Source organism: Citrus sinensis, chromosome 2 (genome assembly GCF_022201045.2).
Source record: "Citrus sinensis cultivar Valencia sweet orange chromosome 2, DVS_A1.0, whole genome shotgun sequence".
Taxonomy (NCBI): domain Eukaryota; kingdom Viridiplantae; phylum Streptophyta; class Magnoliopsida; order Sapindales; family Rutaceae; genus Citrus; species Citrus sinensis.
Genome location: NC_068557.1, coordinates 1187343 through 1199633, shown reverse-complemented (window position 1 = coordinate 1199633; position 12291 = coordinate 1187343). Strand labels below are relative to the sequence as shown.

At 33.6% G+C, this 12291-nt stretch overlaps 2 protein-coding genes across 2 annotated transcripts; one reads left to right on the top strand and one right to left on the bottom strand.

The window, feature by feature from the left end:
- Nucleotides 1–1484: 1484 nt before the first annotated feature.
- LOC102612843 (probable plastid-lipid-associated protein 12, chloroplastic) lies at nt 1485–4997 on the bottom strand. The gene is made up of 11 exons (XM_006492605.4): nt 4593–4997; nt 4447–4500; nt 3920–3994; nt 3643–3762; nt 3228–3419; nt 2953–3036; nt 2781–2873; nt 2585–2638; nt 2429–2508; nt 1883–1990; nt 1485–1766 (listed from the first exon to the last, which is right to left on the bottom strand). Exons 1-11 carry the CDS (start codon nt 4845–4847, stop codon nt 1679–1681), a joined length of 1203 nt encoding a protein of 400 aa, XP_006492668.1. The 5' UTR covers nt 4848–4997; the 3' UTR covers nt 1485–1678.
- A 1673-nt stretch (nt 4998–6670) lies between these two features.
- Nucleotides 6671–9581, top strand: LOC102606736 (peroxidase 59). The gene is made up of 4 exons (XM_006492665.3): nt 6671–6944; nt 7538–7720; nt 8220–8382; nt 8834–9581. The coding sequence occupies exons 1-4, from the start codon at nt 6726–6728 to the stop codon at nt 9265–9267; spliced, it is 999 nt and encodes a 332-aa protein (XP_006492728.2). The 5' UTR covers nt 6671–6725; the 3' UTR covers nt 9268–9581.
- The last annotated feature ends 2710 nt before the right edge of the window (nt 9582–12291 follow it).

Genomic DNA, 12291 nt, shown 5'->3' with positions numbered 1-12291 from the left:
GTTCTCTCTTTATCCTTGTCCTTTGATATTCAGCTAATTAAGTAGATGAAGCAGGAGTGTTTGACCCCTTCTGTCAGGAAAAAGCCAGGAACATAAGGAAGTGGGTAATCTCGGCGATGGTTCATTCCTTCTGCTTAGCTTATCAGTTCTTTGAGTTTGTTTTGGATTTGTTTGTCTACAATACCTCCGTAGATTCTCCGTATCTATTTAATTGAAAAAATGAGATGATTCTTTCTTTCTTTCTTTTGTTTTTTTTAACAAATGCTTTATCTTCAGCTTTAAAGATTCGGCTATGTTGATAAGAAAAGACTTACCTTTGAAGCATGTCACTATCAAAGCTTTCTGGCATTGTCAATCCAGTTTTGCACGTCCCGTGATTCTTGTTATTTTAATTTGTATCTTGACGCCTGATGTGTACTTGCAACCCAGTCCAGCTTTGAGATTTGCTCAAGTGACTTCATGCAGGTTGAGTGTTTGTCTGTCTGCATGATTTAGTTGGAATGAGTCTGTTGCTCCGCTATTGTGGCTTATGGGATTAATGAATAAGAGACTTATAAGAGTTGTTTTCTTGTTTGAATGTCTTTCTTCATGCTGGTTGAAATTGAAACTTCAGGCTCATATAATATTTTTCTTGTCTTAATGCCTGAGCCTGAGCCTGAGTCGTAGAAAGGTTTACCAGAACCTTGGAGTTGCTGATGGATGGGGGAAGATGTCATGCTTGATTGGAGCTGATGGTTCAGTTATTTGCCAAGTTTGGGAGTTGCAAAAACTTGAAATGAAAAACTCTAGTGTCAACTGGAGATCTCGCACATCAGCAACCTAGCAAACTTTGTTGGCAAGATGAAAAGCTTTTCAGCTTTATGCTACAAGATTGAGGTAGGTAGTTAATGTGTTGATGATGATTGATCAAGCTATTATGTGATTGCGCTCGTTACAAATGATAATAGATGGCTTGCTCTTTTCCTCCATAAACAGGTTCTAGGAACAGAAATGCACATTGACCTCTACTTTGTGCAATTATCAGCTGACTTTTCTTCTTCTTCTTCTTCTTATTATTATTAGTATAATGGCTGGTAAGATTCTGTCTTGTCTCTGTGACAAGTTATGCATATACTAATTATCAGCCATATACTAATAATAAGAGTCGTTTGTTATGCATTGGCGCAAGTGTGGTGCAGGGAAAATGTGTTTGGGCCAGTTGCTTGGTATTTGTAAGAGAGATGTGATATCCTGTGGATTAATGGTGAAAGGTCTCTATTGGCCAGTGCGATTTTGCCTGGCGTGGTAGTCTGTTAACACTTTTTGATGCAGAGTCATTTTGAATATCAGCAATGGTTTCTCAGTGTTTTCCCGGCTGGGCTCAAGGTTAATGCTTGATTGGAGGAGTAAAGTTTGCTGGAATGGTCGGTGCGGACATGTTGAAGCTAATGAGATCAATCTTTGAATTTGACGGCGTCACGAATTGTTTATATTATCGACTTGTCTTTTCTTTTTTTTTTTACCCCCATCTTCTCTTTCAACAGTTTTATTAGTGTTACACAATATGTTTCAAATTTTAAGTGCCTGGCTGAAAGTGGGGGTCACAATTTTGAACTTGCTATCATATAATTAATGAGGAAAATGTTCTGCACAAGAATGTTCAAGTGGATATTCGTTTTCAGAAAGCGATTCCTCCATTTCACTTTTGGTTGGATCCGTCCGTGCGTAGGTGCACAAACAGGATGTTGTTGTACCCTCTACTAATTCTCATCTTGTCATCGCTATACCTGCAACATTCATTCGTATATCGAACCATCGAGCATACAGCAGGCCACATATTAGTTGGCAATGCATGAAATAATCGTTATGCAGAAGATTAAAGGGAAAGCGTGTAGGATCTTACAGTAGCTGAAGGTTGATCTTGGTTTCCATTTTTATGGGATATCCAAATCCGCCGCATATGATGGCTGCATCATCCATTGTCACATTGTACGTGTTGGTGCTTGATTTCCTGTCAATGGTTCACACAATTGACATCTTTCACTTTATTATTATGAGAATAAATCCTACTACTTCCGGTCCTGGGGTTTCCGCGTTTGCAAACAAAAACCTAGGACATATCGCTCAAATCATTGGTCCGGTACTGGATGTAGCCTTTCCCCCCGGCAAGATGCCTAATATTTACAATGCTCTGGTAGTTAAGGGTAAGATAATATTAGTTCCTCTTGCAAGGTTGTTGGAGGTTGTTAAAAATACCCAGTGATGGATAATAACGTGATAACCAAGTTAACTTGAAATGTTATACTTAGGGTAGGAAAGTTGCAGAACAATTGGATAACATGTATGCATGGTTTTTGTAACTCCAGTTGTACCCTAGAATAGTTTTCAAGCTGGTAATCACTATAGTGAGACAATTATTTGGTCAGTGCTAGATAGCTGGGGAACTTACGCATATGTGCCAGTCATTGAGAATTTGAACCCAAGTAAGATGTCAACCTCAAACTTCATTTGACCATTCTTCTTGACGATCTAAAAGATCAAAAGAATGAAAAGAAGGATTATTTGACTTGGTAAAGGAGGGACTTGTAATTATTTGTACACTTGCCTGCTTGCCCATAAGACCATTGCCAGCATTCTCTATCCAGCTATCAGTCTCCATCTGCAGCATACAATGTTGTTTAATGTTCAGTGGTTATTCATTTTTGTTTCCATTTTTTTTTCTTTTTATCATGTCACTACAATCTGTTTCAAATTGGAACGCTCTTAATCGGCTAGTAACATGTAAATAAATTATCTACGACCTGTGAACTCCATAGCATCTGCCATTCTCCTTCTAAGAGTTCTCGTTCTTCTTCAGCTGTACTTTGATTTGAGGAGATAAACTCATTGATTGCCTGCATCATTGTGATATGCAAAAGGTTAGCAAAAGGAAAATATGAATGCTGGCGGTAAAACAACAGATTTCTGTCTCACTTGTTCCACTTGTGTTCCTGTGGAAATGGCTGATAGCAGTGTTTGCCTTGGTTCAGTCTTCTTTTGCAGAACAAATGTGGTGCCCTGCACTACATAGACATTACTGATATCCTTAGCATATTTAGCACTTTAAGGGGAGTTTTAAACCAAAATGGTTTGTGTATTTGTTTGGTAAATGTGCAAGTGCTTCTCTGCTTGAATTCCTAACAGAGAAGGCAAGATCAAAGCTGCTCAGGTGGTGTCATTGGTGGCAAACCAACCGAGTGCTTATTTACCTTATTTCCTCTCGATATTCGAAGGTTTCCAGAAGGCGACAAATATGTGGTGTCAAGCCAACCTTTTGCTTCATCACCAAGAAGCCGAAATGGCACTGGATAAGGGAACTTAAACGGTAAAAATTTGAAAGAAAAAGCTGCTTTATCAAACTGGAAAAGGATTCTTTTCCCGTCTTTAATTGATGCTGCTGCCTGCGGACCAAAAAAGAATGCATAATTGAAAGAACATATCCTTCGTACAAATATGAGCTTATTCAACAGCAAAGATGTAAAAATGATGAAGGAAGCACCAAGTGAATGTAAACCTTCAAATAGAGATTTCTAGCAGCTACGTTTCAGTACAAAATCATGATACTTGTAGCACATAACCAATCAAATATCATATTGCAAACTATTAAAGATGCTGCTGTTTTACCTCGACTTTCAGCTCGCCTATTGCTTCAGAGAATTTAACAATATTTGATACACGGGGGTCATTTGTCCGAAGGCTTATCTCTTGAAATACACTAAAGGTTTCAACTCCCACAAACGTTCTCTACAATCAAACACAAAGCAATCGACAAATATCAGTGGAGATAAAGAACTGCAGCTTGATCATTTCTCAGAAATAAAAACATGAAGCCTAATTTGTCATCTTCTTTGGTTTTTCCTTCATTACTCAGAATAAATTACAATTTGCATGGTCACCTAACCTGAATTGGAGATGCGGTGCCAGGTCTTGTCGTAAACATTAGTTGCCAACGACCTTCAATTAAACTAGACCCTGTCTGCAGATACTCAAACATGTAGTAGTTCCTTTAGAGAATCCACTTGACCAAAAATTTTAAGCTAAATGTAAGAGCCGAATGATAGTATTTAAGACAAGTCTTAACAGGAGCTTTCGTATGAAATATTGACTAAGACTTAAGACAATAATTTATAGATGAGCCAAAAGACAAGCAAGAAAGTGAGCAGGAAATTGAAAAAATAATTGAAATAATCTATACGTACAGGACATGACAGAGAAAATGATCGACCCAAAAGCTTAAGCTAATAGGTAAGGGCATAATAATAGTAACTATAAGTTTTTAGCAAAATCTAAAGACCAAATTGTTAATTATCACATCATTCACAAAGCCTTATCAAAATCAACAAAGATTTTGATCAATCAAGAATCAATTAACACTACGAACAATAATCCCACTAAAAAAAAAAAAATCCAAAATTGATCATAACTTACAGGATCAGGCACGCCCTGTAAGCCTTCAAGAACTTTCACTGCACATTCAACATCCTACAAAACTTCTAATTAATTCAAAATAATCCCACAAAATTAAATTCATATGCAAAAGCAAATGCATATCAATTTTACTTTATAGTTCATACATTGAGTTGCCGAGCAGAAGCTGACCGGCCTCGGCCTTGGATACCAATAAGGGCATCGATCAGTTGATTTTCTTCCCCTGTGAAAGCCAATTGCTGCTGGTCAGTGAGTGAAGATTGAGCAACAAGACCATTTGTACGATTTTGGGAGCAATTAGAGAGCTTTGAAGAGCTGAAAGCAAGAGTTGATCGACTGAATGATGATGAGCATGCGCAAAAATGGAAGTTAACATTTGTTATATGAAATTTAAGAGCCATTTTCGTGAGCAGCTATATTTTTTCCTTCAAGTACTTGATAATTTTTGGTAGTTTTGTTGTTAATAATAACGGAAAACAGACACAAACCGTTACTAGTGATCTTCCACAAATTAAGAGAATCCAGAGGAGTCTTTCGGTTTGTGACACGTGGCGCTTCAGAATGTGTTATCCTTGGTTATAGTATTGCAATTAAGAGATAAATGGGCTGGATTTAATTTGGTTAGCCTCCGGGCTTTAACAAAGCCCATTTTCAAAAACAATTCGTATTATGTTCAAGGGTGGTGTAATTCTCTTGTAAAGTATGTTTAATGAAGAAATTAGGGAATTCTTATTTATATTTTTTTAAAATTTCCCCATAATGTAACATTAGATAATGAAATCACATATCATATTGAAGGTAGGGATGAGTGATTTCTAAATTAATTTTTTAATTCATATCTCTCTCAAGATTCGAATTCAAGTGGTCAGCAAAAAAAATACTACTTGAAAACCACTCAGATCTCGAAAAGTAATAACTAACCATAATCTATTTTGGGATAAATGATGATAATTTTATTTAAGTTTACAATTAATTTAAAGTAAGGTAAGTACTTAAGTATTTGAAAGAATATTCAGAATCTTTGCAGCTAAGACATGAAACAAGCCAACCCATATTTGACATAAGAGTTCCAAACTACATGGTCATAGAGTTAATCTAGAAAGGCAGATTTTAAGGTAATGTTAACCACCCCCGGCCAAAAAAAGAACTGATAGATTTTTTGTTCCATTCTATTTTAGAAATTAATAATAGCTGAAATATTCAGCTATATGTATTTTATAATAGACATTTGTAATCAAGTCCAATAGAATTGATGTAAAGTGATCAATATTCAATTGCGAAGAGAGAACAAGCTCCTTGCAGTCAATTAAAAATATATAAGTTGAGGCACTCAATACACACACACACGCGCACACATTGAAACTTTGTTTCATTACAGCTAAATAGAAAAGCAAATTAATTAGTTACTTAAAGACAAAACGACCTAATTAACAGAATAAACATAATGGATCCAACACAGCATTCAACTGTGAGCAACAATCTATTATCAACTTTCTCAGCAATTAGCAACACTTTAATTGAATATTAAGTTTAATCTTAAGAAAGTTTAATAACTTTTACGAAACAATTATATATAATAAATTCCATCCGTAGGATTACGTCTTACTTGTCTAAGTGCCATTCACGCTTGCATAATTCACAAACTTATACCTCCTTAAAGTGGAAGCAAAAAGTGATTAGGCTTCTTCTGTACTTCAAATGATCTAATATTTAGTGCTTATAATGGTGTGTCTTGATGCATGAATTTGCACTAAGAATTTATATTATATGCAATGTGATAACTATGAACCCACAATTCTATCGATTCCATCCATCCAAGGCAATTTAAAAATCAAGTAATGCACTAGAATTACGAAATAGGAGAAGGATACTTTTATTTTTATTGAGGCAAAAGGAACGAAACTTCCGCGTTGTTTAGCAAAATTAATTGAACGACAGAAATAAATAATATTTTAAAAATTTACAAAGGACTCAAATAATTTTTTTTAAAAGACAAAAGTCTCAGTTTCTTGGTGAAAAAAAAAAAAAAAATTCTACCTGATCATCAATATGCTACAGCCGCCATACATCATCGCCACAAATCTTATTAGCTATAAATTATCAACAAGTGTACATGTTGCACATGTAATAATGGAATACAAAATCACTAAATAATGACCAAGTTTTTTGCTATAAATAGAACTTCAAGAGCTTTCTCCTAGCATATCAATCTCGTCCCTAACACTTCTCTTGTGTGGTAGCTAGGTAGCTGGCTAACTAGTTTGGTCATTGTAGAAACAATGAATAGGTCATTTACGAAGTTCGGTGGTCATTTTCTCTTCGCGATTTTCTTTGTGTTGTGTCTAGGTGTTAAGTCTCAACTAAGTACTAATTTTTACTCGAAAACGTGCCCAAATGTCCTTCAAATTGTGAGGAGAGAAGTTCAGAAAGCAATCAAAGTTGAAATGAGAATGGCAGCCTCTTTGATCCGACTTCATTTCCATGATTGCTTCGTTAATGTGAGTTTAGGCTTTGAAATGCTTATTGTAGTATCATTAGTAACGTTTTTCTTAAATCTTTAGATTGATGTGCCAAGCATATATCTTAAGTGTTCAAAAGTTACTGTAGATTGTTGGGCACCTGCCTTTAAGCTTATACTATTATTAAGTCAAAGTGGTAGTTCAGTATGATCCACAGCATATATATTTGACCTAAATGTCTCCTGCTCGAATATTTTCGAATACAAATTAAATATAATTTGCACATAATTGTATGAGTTGTTTGGATTTAATTTACGTGACATATCTCAAGAAGACTTGTAAAAAAGAACGAATGATATACCAAACTTAAAAATTATTTTTCAGTTTAATTCATGAGTCAAGACTAACATATTATAGTTTCATTTTTATTCTTTTTTGGATCAAGTGCTTATATATTCTCAGTTCAAGCAGCTTTAATCTTGCATTGCACGGCTAAAAGTATAGTATACTGTACACTAGTTTATGAATAAATAAAATTTATGTATCTTTAATTTTACTATCATTTTTTCCCTAAATTATTCATCATTTGGTAATTATAATTATCATAAACTTGATCTCCTTCTTTGTTATAGGGTTGTGATGCATCAGTGTTATTGGATGGAAGTGACAGTGAGAAGTTTGCCGCGCCTAACCGGAACTCAGCACGAGGATTTGAAGTTATTGACGCAATAAAAACTGCTGTGGAACGTCAATGCAGTGGAGTTGTATCATGCGCTGATATTTTAGCCATAGCTGCAAGAGATTCAGTGCTCTTGGTAAGTTGGTTGATTAATTGTTCTTCTCATATAGATTCCATGGGACTAAAAGAAATAGAGACATGAGAAACTTGAGACCTTGTTTGATATTGGGATTTCATATTTTTTAAGCCACAGCCACTATAGAAAAAAGTAGTAACTATAGAATAAAAGTTGATAATATATAATAAATATGATTTTCAATAATAATTTTGACAAAAACAATAGAGATATTATAAAATTTTCATCATAATAATTTGAGACAAAATTAACTTAATTTTAAAGTCACTACAACAATTGTTTACCAAATACTATAGTATTGTGTCTTAAAAGATAGATCTGAACTAAATTATCAAGTAGGGACTAAGTCATCTTAGTTCACAGGATTCTACCAATTAATAGATAAAGAATTTTCTTTTTTCATATTCTAATGATATGAGAAAATTAAAATTTTCTCTTTATATTTGAACTTTATGAGGTTAACTTTTACTTATACAAATACTATGACAATATTTTGCAGAGTGGAGGACCTACATGGAAAGTTCTGCTGGGAAGAAGAGATGGACTGGTGGCAAACCAGACAGGTGCCAATGCTCTTCCTTCACCATTTGAGGGGCTAAACATTCTCACTGCCAAGTTTGCAGCCGTGGGTCTAAATATTACAGACTTAGTGTCCTTGTCAGGTAATTTATTTGACCTCTCTATCACCATATATTTGTATCAAATCATCATAACTAATTAGCCTTCATTCGGGGTCACTTTAAATTGTAAAGTAATGACATTCTATATAAATTTGGCTCCTCTACTAGTTTAACTTATTTAAAAGATCTCGTGAGACATGTGTTTATATTATAATATTTAAAAAGTGTAGATTGAGTCAACTCATCGTTCATACCTCAAATTGTGCTCGTGTCAAACTCAATTTTTTAAAATTCGGCCATATATTACCCGTTTTTGACTATTATATTTTTACTTTTAAATTTTTTATTTATTAAAATAAGAAAATTATCGTTCATCTATCCGAAATTTTCTCAATGTTTGAAACATATCCCAAAAGTTTGCATTAGGAATCTCAGGACCCCATTTTGAACTCCCATAATGTGCGAGCTCGGTAATTTTAATGTTTATGTGCAGGTGGTGCTCATACAATTGGACTCGCAAAATGTGCCTTCTTCAGCAATAGACTATCCAACTTCTCAGGGACAGGTGCTCCAGACGCTACAATGGACACAAGCTTGGTGTCCGAATTGCGGAGCCTATGTGCTAACGGTGACGGAAACAATACGGCGCCGCTTGATCGGAACTCGATTGATCTATTTGACAACCATTACTTCCAGAACTTGATCAACAATAAGGGCCTTCTTAGTTCTGATCAAATTCTATACTCTAGTGATGAGGCCAAATCAACTACTAAGAGTCTTGTTGAAAGCTATAGCAGCAACTCAAATCTTTTCTTTGCTAATTTTGTTAATTCTATGATCAAAATGGGGAATGTAAGTCCACTCACCGGGACTAATGGTGAGATTAGGAAGAACTGCAGGGCAGTTAATTCCTTAACTGAGATATGATTTTATGCAAGAATATACTCAACTTTGCCATGGTGAAGTTATTGTATATCTAATGTCTGTGTATTTGTATGTGAGTGTGTGTGTTTTCTTTTTTCTTTTTTTTTTTCTTTTTTTGGGTGTTCCTTATGTTGGTAATTTGTAGTCTACTATGAATAAGGTTGTGATCTCAATAACATTTTTTGTCTTTTAAATTTTTAATAAAATTATTCTCCTACTTTTTCTGTCTATGATTGTTCGACACTTTTTTTTTTAATTGATTCATCTTTAATTAAATTAGAATTTCTTTAGAGTGAAACATATTTAACAAATTTGAATTCTTGTCATATTTACCTTCTATCCAATCGAATTATAATGCACGTGTTGAATGAATTCCAAGAAATATACGTGTGTCATCTCTTTCTCCTGTGTTTTTTTTTTTTTTTCCCAAAGCCAAATAGCTTCTTTTATAAGTTTTTCCTTGTTTTTCTCCTTTTTGTTTTTTGTTTTTGAACCTCTTTAGGGTACATTGAAAGAGCATAAATTATGATTTGGGTGCAAAGAAATTTAATTTTCTTTGTTAAAAAAATAAGAAAAAATATCTACCGTCCACCCGTTTTTTCTAACTTTTTCAAAAATACACAATTCTTTCTTTTTTTTTGGCTGGAATCCACCTAAAATTACATTTTGTTTCACTTTTCCACTTCCGTTTGGAATCCGTTAAGAAAACTAACGGAAACTTTAAAAAATGACCATTTTACCCCTCAAAACGGAAATTACAATTTCACCTTAAAAATTACCAAAAATAATCAGATTAAATCTAATTATTTTTCCCATTGGTCAATAAAGAAATTAATTCCACAACCATCAAATGCAGTTTTTTTTTTAAATATGTCTCTAATTAGAATGCTAAATTATAACAGTAGTATTAAAAATAGTCCAATCTCGCAAACTATCAATTAAATTTAAGATAAGTAGAGTTTTATTATTCATTGAGTTATAATCTCTAGTGGTTAAGATTTTTTTTTGTACTTCATTAACGTACCAATAATGGTATTCATCATTAAATCTGATTATTTTTAGCATTTTTTAGGTTTGGGGGTAAAATGGTCATTTTTTTAAGTTTCCGTTAGTTTTCTTAATAGATTCCAAACGGAAGTGGAAAAGTGAAACAAAATATACCTTTAGGTGGATTCCAAAAAAAAAAAGAAGGAATTGTATATTTTTGAAAAAGTTGTAAAAAACGGATGGACGGTGGATATTTTTCCAAAAAATAATAATAAAAAAAGCCAAATAGCTGATAATGTCAGAATTCAAAGTAACACTCACGGAAACAATCTTGCTGAATTAAATATGGCATTTTGCATTGCTTTAGCTAAGGTCTTTCAATCATTCTTAAAGAAGACAATCAAGACAAATCAACAGAGTCCTCAAACGGCTAGTTCATTGAGGAAATCATGGAGATAAATTGCAAATGAAAGATTACCCAATTAGTCCCTTCTTTTTTTCTTGAATAATTCATGTCATTTTAATTTTCTTTTCAATGATCACTCTGTTGTACATATAAAGGAAGTATTGTATAAATGATCAAACTAAGAAATCTTCTCTTCAAACGCTCACTCTTCAAAGCTTTTATATAATCTTGTCACTAATCGTGTGGAGCCTACCAAATCATTTCCTCACCCTCAACTTCTCCCTCCTTTCTCAGCTTCCTCTTACGAACCGAACTTGCTTTGGCTCTCACTGTCGGAAAAGCAAATGATTCTTTATTTTATTAGATCTTCTAATTTGCTTTCGTTTAAGAACAAATTTCTCTCTATAGGTTTAGATATGTGGTGGTTGTTATTATTTTTTTTCAAAGTTTTATTTTTATTTAAGTATTTAGAAATCTATAGGCACCTGTTGATTTTTTTCCCCCCAAGAAGCTCTAGTATGTATAATATGTATGGTATCAAATAGTAAAACCTACTATGATGACCTATTATTATGATGCAAGGCGTCTTAAATAAGTTGAAGAAGATCCTCTCATAATGAAACATTTGCACATTTGATAGAAGTGTCATTTAATTGAGAGAATATTCAAGACAAGATAAATCAAAATTTTTGGGCTACTATTATGATCACTAAGCCTTGGCAATCTTCAGTTTTAGATTTTCTTTCAATGATTTACCTAACTCTTATACGAGTGGACTTACACTATATTACTAGACAATTTAGTTGTGCTAAATTAGATTGGATGTGTACAAATTGAGGACAAAAATATGGCAAAAGGGCTAATAAACAAATCATTTACTTCAATTAATTTTATTGTATATATTAATATACATATGTCATTATTCAGATCCCAATTTTGTACATTTGTCCTTTGTCATTGCTTCTCGTCTGATACAAGGCATGAGGTCCACCTAAAATTCACAGGGGCTTGCTTCCGTACTTCTCGTACTATTGTGTCAAACGATTTCTCTAACGGCAAGTATAATCATTGTTCTCGACTTTCTTTTTCGTAATTTTAAACGATTTCAATAATAATGCTTAAAGCATGCATCTCATTAAATTGGAATCAATAAAGCCAACACTTTTGACTTTAGTGAAAGAGATTCCATAAAGGACAAGAGAAGTGCTATGTCTGAAGAAAGGAATTGATGTTCAATATGAATTTATTCGAATCTCTCTCTCTCTCTCGCTCTCACTCCATATATATATATATATATATAAACCAATTTATACAGTGGACTAGATCGATCATATATATCATTGTGTTTGTTCATCCACAACTAATACAGAGGTCACACAGAAAGCGATGTGAGTATTCAATTTTTTTGTCTTAACTTTTGTGTTAATTATCTAATTAATTTATACACACACTATGTTGATATATTTTTGGTGTTCTTGAAGGATTACTCCTTATCCATTCATTATAAATATATGTGTATCAATATTATCAAAATTTCTTGAAACATACACTTGGCAAGGAGCGGATAGAAAATGAGCTGAGCACCCAACTAAAATTTTTCCAAGTGAGTGTTGTTTATTTCATTATTCTTCTTT